Source organism: Micromys minutus, assembly GCF_963924665.1.
Source record: "Micromys minutus genome assembly, chromosome: X".
Classification (NCBI taxonomy): Eukaryota; Metazoa; Chordata; class Mammalia; order Rodentia; family Muridae; genus Micromys; species Micromys minutus.
In genome coordinates this window covers 112,650,849-112,664,026 of record NC_137970.1, presented here as the reverse complement: position 1 = coordinate 112,664,026, position 13,178 = coordinate 112,650,849, and the positions used below count along the sequence as shown (strand labels likewise).

At 37.9% G+C, this 13,178-nt stretch overlaps 1 protein-coding gene across 1 annotated transcript in view; it reads right to left on the bottom strand.

The window, feature by feature from the left end:
• Window positions 1-428: 428 nt before the first annotated feature.
• The window catches only part of LOC308415213 (transmembrane 9 superfamily member 2-like), a gene marked incomplete at both ends in the record, with an annotated part of 41,790 nt that continues 29,040 nt past the window's right edge, over window positions 429-13,178 (bottom strand). Inside the window, 5 exons of the mRNA XM_080910232.1 lie at window positions 429-480; window positions 2,366-2,423; window positions 2,624-2,743; window positions 4,730-4,862; window positions 5,733-5,841. Of these exons, the coding sequence (XP_080766358.1) occupies window positions 429-480; window positions 2,366-2,423; window positions 2,624-2,743; window positions 4,730-4,862; window positions 5,733-5,841 (472 nt within the window). The remainder of the gene's footprint in view (window positions 481-2,365; window positions 2,424-2,623; window positions 2,744-4,729; window positions 4,863-5,732; window positions 5,842-13,178) is intronic.

Sequence of the window (13,178 nt, the reverse complement as noted above, 5' to 3'; positions counted from 1 at the left end):
TCTCTTAGAAAAGTGACCAAATATTTAAACCCTAAAGATAACAAATGTCCTAAGAGGTTTCCAGAAAAAGAAAGCAATAACGTGGGGAGTATCAGAAGCAAGATACTCATTGTCCTCCTCTGGTCTCTCCACACACATAAATGCACACCACTACTGCCACCCCGATGCACATACACACACAGAGTAATTTAGCCAAAACAAAAACTGAAATGTTTGGACAAACCTCCAGTAAAGCTCGTTTTCCACGCATGTCTACATATTGATAGTGTTTATTATCACCCCCACCTACTTTACAGGGTATTCCTTTGTAGCCCAGCCTGGTCATAAACATATATAGAGCATGCCAGCCTTAAACTTGGTCTTTCTGCTTTTGCCTGTCAGGTGCTGGACTGCAGCACGTTTCACTATGCCTGCACATTCCCCTACTGTTAAGTATTTGCACACATGCGCACACATATGTCTACAGCAACATTGTCAGACCTTGGAAGAAGACATGAAAAACAGAGAGTAAAACAATTTTCAAAATAATTTTCAAAATGAGAAAATGAACTTGAAAGAAATGACACTATCCATCAAAAATATACATTTAGTTCATTAATATATTAAGAGAATGAGGTGGTGTTGCAGCCTTAAGACACAGACAAGATGTTTTGGTGTGTGTCTGTTAAAGAAATGTACCCTATAGGCTGAGGTGCTCCAACACTTAGTCCCCAGTTAGTGATGACACATAGGGATGTTATAGCACCATTAGAATGTATGGCTCTGCTAGAAGATGCTTGTCACTGGGGAAGGATTTGGGGTTTGGAGAATTTCAATTCCAGTTTGTTCTCCTTCTGCCTTTATGCTTGGGGTGATTTCTCAGCTTCCTGCTCCAGGCACTGGCCTCCATCCCTCCCCAACACAGTGGACTCACTGTGGGACCATAAAGCCAAAACAAAACCTTGTCCTTTATATCAGTTGCCTTGGTTATGGTATTTTATCTATCACAGCAACAAAAAAGTAACAGACTATACATCCTAAGCAACTGCTGTTTCAGTAAAACACCCCTCTGTCCCTGGCAAGCTATGTTTCATAGGAACAGTAAAAGAGAAGCCAAACATGGCAATGCACACGAGGAATCTCAGTACTTAAGAAACAGAAAACTGACTCAAGTTTGAGCCTGGCCAGGGTTACATAGCAAGACCTTGTCTCAAAAAACAAACAAACAAAATGAACAAATTAAAAACTCAATGGTGATAATGCAAAGGAAGCAGAAAAATTCAAAATCTAGAAAGTGGAATAAAAGCTGAATGTGGTGCCCCAAATCTTCATACTTGTGAGACAAAAGCAGGAATTGCTACAAACAAGAAGCCAATCTGAAATACAAAGCAAGTTCTAGGCCAACCAGGGCCACACAGTATGACCCTGTCTCTAACAAAACAAAACAGAACAAAACAAAGCAAAATTCAAATCAGCCTTGGGAAAGAGCCCAACAGAAAAGCACCTGCCTTGCATGTGCAAAGCTTTCATTTTAATCCCCAGTGCTGCAAAAAATAAAAGTGATATAATTCATATAAAACAAAAAGCACATCTATTAAAGAAAACGGTGATAAACAGAACACATCCATGTTCACATCGTTTGCTATACCAAAGACACAGCATTGCAAGAAATAACTTTCAGAGAAATGGCTTATACACATTTTTAAAACCTCTCAAAATGTGACAAGAAGGAAATCAAGTAGGACTGAGCATATAATCTCGATCATTACAGTGCTTGCCTTCCAAGCGTGAAGTCCCTTTTGATCTCCAACACTACATAAGGCCAAATTCAGTATTAAACACTTGCAATCACAGACAGACAGACACACACACACACACACACACACACACAGTGTAGAGAGGTCATTAAAGGACTGAATGAACTACTCTCATAGTAACTGCACAGCAGCAGCCCTACCTCCATATTGACTATAAACAAACCTACAACTGTCACTAATGATACTGGGGTGACAAGGAGAGACAGGAAAAAATAATCACTGAAGACAGCAACAAGGAGACTAACAAAATGCTACATATAAATTGTCACCACAATATGATGTGTAATGCAAGACACTTACCTATGATAAGTATTTTGAGAATCTGCTTCAAAAACAAAGATCAAAATGGAGCATGTGTGATTGCCATCTCTCTGTGCTACAGTTAAAATGTAGAAGACAGAAATAGTGCAGACATAAAAGTAAGAGAATACTGCAGCTACAGAAACACTGTAATCATTCGACTCCTTCCTGCTCTTCATTATAGCATACAATATGTTTTTTCCCTAAGATGAAACCTACAAAAAAAAAAACCATAATTGTACAGAGATAAAAGAATATGAGATACTAACCCAGGAAATAACAATGTTGTCAGCAAAAAATGCATCTTCCAGTTTGCACCTTTAAATGCTAAGAAAGTAAAAAAACAGAACAGTTAATGAAAAGTCTTGAGTTATATCATTTTACCAACATAGTAGCTTAATCAGAATATAATTACAACTGAGTATGTTGGCTAAAATTCCTTGTAATTTTTCTGATTTTTTTTTATTTAAGGCCTTTTAATTCCTACATTTAACACAATTTTCTGGGATAACAGTAGCAATGCTTACTCTTGTACATTTTGGCAGACACATATCCAGCAGGGATTTCCAATGCGAGCCACAGCACAACACCATAGTTCACTAAAGCAGTTTGATCAGCAGGAGTAAGGAAACCAAGGCCAGCCAGAACTAAAGGCAGAAAAAGAAAATACACATTGCAGGAGAATAGCTGAAGACTGTCTAAGAATGTAAGTACTCCCCCTTTTGAAGCATTACGTAAAACAATATGCAAGGAAATGTTCTAAGGGTAGCACTTAAATCATGTTTCAATCAAACAATATTTGCTTATCTACTTCCCTGACAAGTCCTTAAGTGAAAGGATTTGGTTTTCAGTCTAAGGAATATGGAAGTTTTATACTTGAATTAGTTTTTAATTTCACTAGATCAAAATCATATACTATCTCCCTACCCCTATTCCAACAGTAATCTTAAGAACAGCAAATTATTTTTCCCTCAGAAATTTCATCTTTCTGTATTTTGTCAAAGTGAGAAATAAAAAAGTTGAAGATTTAGTTTCAGGGGAGAAAGTGCCTTCAAATTGGACATTTGAAATTATCATTGTCCCCCAAAATATCCAATGAGCCACTTTCTGCAGCAACTTCAACTTTACTTACAAAAGCATTACTCTAGCTATATATCAGTGCCAAGGGGCTGGAGAGATGGCTCAGCAGCTAAGAGCACTGACTGTTCTTCCAAAGGTCCTGAATTCAAATCCCAGCAACCACATGGTGGCTCACAACCATCTGTAATGAGATCTGATGCCCTCTTCTGGTGTGTCTGAAAACAGCTACAGTGTACTTATATATAATAAATAAATAAGTCATTAAAAAAAAACAATGCCAAGCTCCATCTTTAGCTTATAAATTAGGGCAGCACATATCCAAAGGTCATTGTTAAAATGACTACTAAACATGTAGTTCCATGGTGGCACATGCCTGTTATCCCAGAATTTGGGAAGTGAAGGCAAGGGGATCAGGAGAAGAAGGCTAGCCTTGGCTACATAAAAAGATCTAGACCAATACATGCTACATAGATCCTGTCTCAAAAAAAAAATAAAATAGAAGCCTGGAGATAAGGTTTGATTTGTAGAGTGCTTGCCTAGAAGGCACTAAGTCCTGAGGTTTAATCCCCAGGGCTTCATGAGCTAGTTGTGGTGAAAAGTGTCTATTTATGTGAGAGAAGAAGGAAAGACAATTAGAGGCTCAATTTCATCCTCAGTGACATAAAACTCTAGATAAGTAAATATTAAAAGCAAGATGTAAAAAATAAAACAAAGAATACCACTCCATCTGTACCTGTGGGCTAAGGCTATAGTTCATTCTGCAAAGTGCTTACCTTGCAAGTACAAAGACCCAAGTTCAATATCAAGAACCTGTGCTAAAAATATCTGGACATAGTGGTATATTTCTAGTCAAAGCTCTAGGGAAGCAGACAGATGGCTCTCTTAGAGGTTAGCCCGCCTAGTTTACTTGATAAGTTCCAAGCCAGGGAGAACTCTTAGCAAAAACGAAACAAAACAAAAACCAGAAAAATCAAAACCTCAAAAGCCTGCATTTAAGCTTACCATGAGATTTTTAAAAGGTTAGCCTTTGTTTTGGGTGTTCCCCCAGGTACTGAAAATATGATTCTATTCATGTACCAATTTTCAAAAATGCATCTATCTTACAAGGTAAGAAGCATGTGCTGCAGTTTGGGGGTTTTATTTGGTTTGGTTTGGAGGGTTAATTTTTTTGTTTTTGTTTTGTTGTGTTTTTGAGTCAGGGTCTGACTATGGAGTTCAGTCAGTCCTAGAACTCACTATGTAGACCAGGCTACCCTAAAATTCATAGAGATCTGCCTTTCTCTGCCTCCCAAGTGCTGGTATTAAATGTGTGTACCACTATGCCTAACTATGCTGGAGTGTCTAAACAAATTATTTAGAACTGAAGAAGCTATGGAAGGTTTCTGATATAGGAACATTCTTAAACTCAAGTCTGGAATTTGAAAAGAAGAAATGCAAATATAAAAACCATGAATTTTCTTAATTCATACATTTTCATTTTGTATTTATGAATCAAACCCTAATATATATGACAAGTTCACTACAGATGTTTAAGCTATACCAAATGTACTCACATAAAGACAGAAATGTCATTACGAACACTTGTGTTCCTTGACCGAGAAGGATGGACAGCAACATTCCATGCTCTGGGAGCCGGAATACACTGCCATGAATCAATCTCCAGCCAAACTGCCTCCGGTCATATACCTGTATGTGAGAAAGTCTTTTAATAAACATTTATGTTCACATGATAAGTTATATGGAATGAAATTTTCCACTTAAGACAAACTAACTGGAAAGTAATGGCTCTAGATTTAATAGGTTTCTAGACACTATATGAACCTGGTAAAAGAATAAATTACTCTCTTAATTTATGTTTTGGGTGTGTTAATAATCTAAAGCACGCAATATGCAGTATTGTCAGAAAAGAAGCAAAATGAGTTAACCTAAGGAACTCAACAGATTCATAAAAACTTAAAATTCATCAATATGCAAATGTTTACAAAAAACAAAACTGTAAATATAGTACAACATAAATTACACTGCATTGCATTGTTCACTATATCTATCTCATGTTTCAAGTCAATTAAGAGTTTCTTAAAAGTGATATTCATAGTCATGAGAAACACACAAGATATAACCAGAGTTAATGGCAAACAATTCATTAAATAAACGTATTTCTAAACAAATCTATACAACTCTATTCTTTATGATTATATAATACGGTGGTTCTAAACATGTGCAATATGACCCCTTTCAGTCAAATGCCATTTCACAAGGGTCACCTAAGGCCATTGGGAAACACAAATGTTTACATTATGATTTATAACAGCAGCAAAGTTACAGTTATGAAGTAGTAACAAAAATAGTTTTATGGTTGGAGGTCACCACAACATGAAGAACTATATGAAAGGGTCACAGCATTACAGAGGTTGTGAATCAGTGATATAATATATAAAACTCTACACAGCAGAAATGTGCTATAGTCAAGGCGCTATAGTCTAAGTAGAAATTCAATATCTTTTAACTAAGGAGAACAACTACCAAGTTGAATCAAAATGTGCAGTTTTTACTTACAGAAATTTTTACACGATTGTATTTGGCAATGTCTCTACAAATACTTCTTAAGATGAGGATAATCACCAGTCCACACAAGGAAAGAACCACAAAAAAGGAGTTTACAAGTCTAGAAATTTTCAGAAAGAAATAAGAAGTTAGGGTTGGCAAGGTGACTCAGAAGATAAATGTGCCTGCTACCAAGACTGACAGCCTGGGTTTGACCACTGAGACTCATATGGTTTAAGGGAGGAACTGACTCCTTCAAGTTGTTTTCTCTCTCTTTCACTTTCTCCCTCCCCCTCTGTTCCCCTTTGTCTCTCTCTTTGTTTGTATCTGTTTCTACACACACACACACACACACACACACACACACACACACACACAGGCTCATGCATAGAAGTACAAGCACACACCTGCACATACACACTCTGACAACTAAATAGAAATACGTGTGGTGGTTCCAAAAAGAATGGCCCTGAAAGCCCCATGTATTTGAATGTTTAGTTTTTAGTTGATAGAAGAATTAGAAGATGTTATCTTGTTACAGGAGGTGTGTTACTAGAAGTGGGCTTTGAGTTTTGCTTTGCTATTTTCCTTCCAAGACAGGATTTCTTTATATACCCTTGGTTATCCTGGAACTTGCTCTTTAAACCAGGCTGGCCTTGAACTCACATAAATTCACCTGCCTCTCCCTCCCAAGTGCTGGGATTAAAGTTGTGTGCCACCACTGCTGCCACCACCCAGACAGGCTTTGAGGTTTTAAAAGCCCATGCTATGCCCAGTGTCTCCCTATCTGCCTCCAAGTTACTGGAAAGGTCTAAGCTGTAGGAAGCTGCTTCAGCACCATGGCTGTATGCCTGATGCCAGGCTCCTCACCATGATAGTTATAAGCTAACCCTCTAAAACTGGAAGCAAGCTTCCAATTAAATGTTTTCTTTATAAGTTGCCTTGGTCATGGTGTCTCCTCACAGCAATAGAAGAGCAACAAAGATAAATAAAATCGTTTTCAAAGAAAAAATGCTAAATTTCTGTTTATACTTCTTGTTTTGTGCATTTTGAGTTGAATTTTAAATTTATTTCATACATACACTCGTATGTTTTGCTTCTACTCACCCTCTCCTCTTCTAACCTAGTTTCTTTTCTAGCTTTACTTATCCATTCATTCATTCATCTGTGAATTTAATTAAGATTGCTTATAGGATTATAGATGCAAGATAAAGGGACCTGGAAGTATGGTCTCCTTACCACTGGCTACTCCACAGAAGAAAATGTCTCTCCCTCTCCGGCAACCACTAACTGCCTATAGATACTCAGGGAAGGATGGGATTCGTGAACTATTATCATTTCCTTATAGATCATTGGGGAAGGCTCACTCTTGAGAGCTTCCCTGTCTGTGACAGGATGTTGACTGAGCCAGATGTTTCAAGGACTGGTATCAGTAATCACAGCTGATTTCAAACTGTTTAATTAAACACTAAATAGAAAATATGTGAGCTGTTAAAAAAAAAAAAAAAAGACATTCACTATTATCACTCCATCTATCCATTTTTCTAAAGTTAAATTTAGACCAAAGACTAAACACATTCAGGACAGGGATATTTGTGCACTCCTGCACCTCTAACACTTGGGAGCCTGAAATAGAAGAATCACAGGTTTGAAGCCAGCCTGGGAATGCTCCTGAAGTCACCACACCTTGCTGTGAAACCTGAAGACCTGATTTAGAGCCTTATAACCCACATGATGAAACAAAGACCTTATTCTCACAAATTGTACAGGATATATGCATGCATGCAAAATAAATGAATGAGGGCTTTTTCATGCTTAAGAATATTATTTTGGGGCTGGAGAGATGGCTCAGTGGTTAAGAGCACTGACTGCTCTTCCAGAGGTCCTGAGTTCAAATCCCATCAACCACATGGTGGCTCACAACCATCTGTAATGGAATCTGATGCCCTCTTCCGGTGTGTCTGAAGTCAGCCACAGTGTACTCATATATAATACATTAAATAAATCATTAAAAAATATGTACACTACCATGCTCCAGTAGCATGCACACTATAAAAAAGAATATTATTTATGTGTGTTTTGATCAGATCCTTGCCCATTCCCCACCATCTAATTCCTCCCCTAACTCCCGCATCACTATTCCTTCCCAGCTTTATGTGCTCTTTTTCTTTCATCTCACTACATCCACTTGGTGTTGCCTGTATGTGCATCTACTGGAGCATGGGCAGCCCCTCAGGTAACACATCCCTGAAGAAAACTGACTCTGCTTCCCCCTGCAGCCACCAATTACCAATAGCTCCTTAGCAAGAGGTAGGACTTCTAAAAGTCTCCCTTATTCATGTTAGGGTTTTGACTGGCTTTATTTCCTACAGGAATTGTGATAAACATAAATAAATAATTTTTAATAATCTATCCTAAAAGAAAAATAAGAAGTAACTCAGGAACATAAAATTAATTTTGAAGAGAGCTAGGACTGTCCCACTTCCATCAGGACAGAAAACCTGCCTGCAGAGAGCTAATCTCCCAGGAGCACTCTCCTGGCTGCCTGTGACTAGACACACCCGGTCTCCATCTGGGCCCAGACCTAGGGCAGTCCCACTGCCATCATGACACAAAATGGGAGCTGATCTCCCAGGAGCATTCTCACTTCTAAGCCCAGGGATGAGAACCCACTTTCTCTCCACTGACTATCCAAAGAGAGAACCCAAGAGGAACTCACAGAGCACAGAAATCAAGGGGCTGCCTGGTACTGGACTGTTCCAGTCTCCATCTGCACCCAGAGCTAGGGCAGTCCCACCGCTATCGGGACCCAAAACCTGCCCACAGAGAGCTGATCTCACAGAAGTACTCTCACTCCTAAGCCCACAAGTTCACAGGAGCACAGGAGGGACAAGCTCCAGTCAGAGACAGCAAAACCAACTAACATCACAGATAACAAGATGGCAAGAGGCAAGCAAACAAACCTAAGCAATGAAAACCAAGACAACCTGGCAACATCAGAACCCAGATCTCCCACCACAGCAAGTAGTGGATATCCCAACACACCAAAAAAAAAAAAAAAAAAAAAAAAAAAAAAAAAAGATTTGGATTAAAATTATACCTCACTTTAGAGGACTTTAAGAAGTACATGAATAACTCACTTAAAGAAATACAGGAGAACACAGATAAACAAGTAGAAGCCCCTTAAAGAGGAAACACAAAAATTCCTTTAAAAGCTACAGGAAAGCACAAACAGTGAAGGAATTGAACAAAAGCATCCAGGATCTAAAAATGAAAATAGAAACAATAAATAAATCACAAAAAGACAAAACCCTGGAGATAGAAAACCAAGGAATGAAATCAGGAGTCACAGATGCAAGTATTGCCAACAGAATAAGATAGAAGAGAGAATCTCAGGTGCAGAAGATAACATAGAAAATATTGACACAATAGTCAAAAAATGCAAAAAGCAAAAGGCTCCTAACCCAAAACATACAGGAAATCCAGGACACAATGAGAAAACCAAATCTAAGGATAATGGGTATAAAAGAGAGCAAAGATTCCCAACTTAAAGGACTAGTAAATATCTTCAACAAAATTATAGAGGAAAACTTCCCTAACATAAAGAAAGAGATGTCCATAAACATACAAGAAGCCTACAGAACTTCAAATAGATTGGACCAGAAAAGTAATTCCTCCTGTCACATAATAGTCAAAACACCAAATGTACTAAACAAAGAAAGACTATTAAAAAGCAGTAAGGGGAAAAGGTCAAGTAACATGTAAATTACTAAACAAAGAAAGACTATTAAAAAGCAGTAAGGGAAAAAGGTCATGTAACATATAAAGGCAGACCTATCAGAATCGCACCAGACTTCTCAACAGAAACTGTGAAAGCTAGAAGATCCTGGACAGATGTCATACAGACCCTAAGACAGCACAAGTGCCAGCCCAAGTTACTTATTCCAGCAAAACTCTCATTTACCATAAATGGAAAAACCAAGATGTTTCATGACAAAAACAAATTTACACACCATCTTTACACAAATCCAGCTCTACGAAGGATAACAGATAGAAAACTCTAACATGAGATGGAAAATTATACCCTATAAAAAGCAGGAAAGTAATCTTCTTTCACCTAACTCAAAAGAAGAAAAGCACACAAACATAATTCTTCCTCTAACAACAAAATAATAGGAAGCAACGATCACTGTTCCTTAATATCTCTTAACCATCAATAGACTCAATTTCCCACCAAAAGACATAGATTAACAGGATGGATACATAAACAGGACCCAGCATATTAATTCATACAGAAAACAAATCTCAGTGAAAAAGACAGACACTACATCAGAGTAAAAGCCTGGGAAGAAGTTTTCAAGGCAAATGGTCTCAAGAAGCAAGCTAAAGTAGCCATTCTAATATCAAATAAAATTGACTTTCAACCAAAAGTTATCAAAAAAGATAAGGATGGACACTTTTTATTCATCAAAAGAAAAATCTATAAAGATGAACTCTCAATCCTGAACATCTAGGCTCCAAATGCAAGGAGACCCATATGCATAAAAGAAACTTTACTAAAGCTCAAAGCATATATTGTACCACACACAATAGTAGTGCAAGACTTCAACACACCACTCTCATCAATGTACAAATCATGTAAGCAGAAATGGAACAGAGACATGGTGAAACTAACAGAATTTATGAACAAAATGGATTTAACATTTGTGTGTGTGTGTGTGTGTGTGTGTTTGTAACATACCTTCTCAGTGCCTCACAGTACTGTCTCCAAAACTGAACATATAATCGGTCACAAAACAGGCCTCAACAGACACAAGAAGATTGAAATTATTCCATGCATCCTATCAGATCACCATGGAGCAAGGCTGCTCTTCAATAACAACAAAAACAGGAAGGCCACATATATATGGAAGCTGAACAATGCTCTACTCAATCACAACTTGGTCTAAGAAGAAATAAAGAAATTAAAGATTGTTCACGATTTAAAAAAAAAATAAAGGCACAAAGCAATGGTAAGAGGAAGAGAATACATAAACAGCTTAACAGCACACCTGAAAACTCTAGAACAAAATGAAGCAGATACACCCAAGAGGAGTAGATGGCAGAAAATAATCAAATTCAGAGCTGAAATCAACCAAGCAGAAACAAAAAGAACTATACAGGAGTTGGTTCTTTAAGAAAATCAACAAGATAGATAAACCCGTAGCTAGCCTAACCAGAGGGCACAGAGTATCCAAATTAACAAAATCAGAAATGAAAGCGAAAACATAACAACAGAAACTGAGAAAATTCAAAAAATTATTAGACGCAGGTTGTCCTGAAGCTATTAGTATTTTAACGTTAATTCTACTTCCCAAGGAAGGGCTGGCTGGTGACTCCAACTGACCCTTCCCATTTTAATTAGTAAAATAAAGGAAAGCCAGTGACTGGGTAGGGCAAGGGAAGTAGGAGGGCAGAGGAGGTCAGATGTCAGAGAGAAAGATCTTAGCAACCTGGAGCTTCCAAAGGACCACCTAGATCTAGGTGATATTTGTTGGTGTTTATAACATTAAGGATTTCATAGGTCTAGCATCTTATATTAAGGGCAGTTTGTATCTTTGTCTATTTAATGTAATCTTGTTGTGAAAGGGGTTTGTGGATTGAGAGTTGAACAAATAAACCTGTATGAAAAGCTATCAGGCTGTAGAACTGTGTGCGGGATTTGGAGGTACAGAAATACCCCAGGACAGAGGCGGAAAACAGGCTGTAAAAAACCGCCAAGGGAAGGGAGTTGCCTGGACAATTTGGGCCATGTTGGCAGCTCGGACCAAGCACCAGAGGAGCTCAGGACTCCCAACTAAAACCGGGCCTGAGTGAGAGCTCAGGGCCGGTAAAGAGTTAAACCAGATCTATTTTTAAACATTTACTGCAACAGGTGGCGCACCAGCATGTTAGGCAAGAATTCACTAAAAGGTTTAGGCTGTCATCCTAAATTAGTTAAAAGGTGTTAATTTTCTGAGTAGGAGAGGCCCAGCACCATTTTGAGTCACCTGGAGTCTCAGCGCGGGGAACCTTAAAGAGACAGCCTTTGCTGACTGGCTGTGGTTTCCTGTAGCAAAAAAGCTTACGATCCATGTAAACAAAAAGAGATAGAGAATGAGAGAAAGAAAGAGAGACAGAAGGGAAATAAAGAGAGCTAGAATTTACCCGAATCACATGGAAATTTTCACCATCGGTTCGGAACTAAGATGACTCTGTGCACCAGAAGAGTGAATTCAGACGGATATTAAGTTAGGTATTAATAATGAAGATCTGATTCTCCAGACTGAGAAAAAGACAGATCGAAATACTTTGGGCTAAGGTCCTAGATTTACAGAATTGTTTAGTAAATGTATAAAAAGTTTGGTTCAGAATTAAAGAAAATTAGTCACTGACTCCGAGAGTCGTGATTTTTGCAGGTTAAAAGTTTCTCACTGATAGAGATCTGTGTCACAGAGAGTATATACAGAAATATGTTAGGGAAGTTATTAATAATTAAAGATCTGTTACTCCAGATTGAGAGCTACATAGATCAAAGTACATAAGCCAAAGTCTTGGTTTTACATATCGCTTACTTATTGATTTGTAAGTGATAGTAGTTTGTTTTGTGAATTATCCCGCTAAGGCCACATGGCTCTGGTAAGGATTTATAATTATCTTAATTGTTTATACTGTTTCAAAATAGATTATGTTGAGTTTTGTATTTATATTATTCCTGTGAGAGAGAACACAAGATACAAAATACTCTAGTTGCCAACTTAAGGACAGGCTAATTTGGGAGAAAGGTTTTGTCTTTGTGTCTTTTAAAAGGGTAATTCGGCTCTATATGCCTTCCACAGTTATTTGGATTAGATTTGATAGAGGTAGACCATCTGAAAAACTGAATTTAAAAAGATAAAGCAAAATATCTTTTGATTCTAAAATGTTTTCTGTTGAGTTTTATATATGTTTCAGAATGTACAACTATGATACAGCTTGTCATCAGAATGCTGAACTGGCCTGATTCCAGACATCAGAGACTACAGCAGACATCAGTGTGGCTTTTCCTCCTGAGGCCTGTCTGGCTTCTTCGTTCCCCTCCCCACTTCTAAATTCTCAACGCCCATATATTCAGCTTGAAGAAACTTAAGATGAGTCATCACCTGATTCCCTGGACTTTGTGTGGGGTGGTGAAAGTGGGTACTGTAAGGTTGTTTTTATAAAGAATTTAGAAATGGCCATAATCATACAAGGAAAAATTAGCCAGATATGATTAGACAGTCGTAATCCTATTTTGGTAACTAAGCTGAAGTCATATATATCTTCATTGGTAAGAATCCTTCTAACTGATACAAAATTAAGGTTATAATCTTTACAGTACTAAAGGTCAGAATGCCTAAGACCAAAAACTCAGGCAACAATAGATGCTGGTGTAGATGTGGAGAAAGAGGACCACTCCTC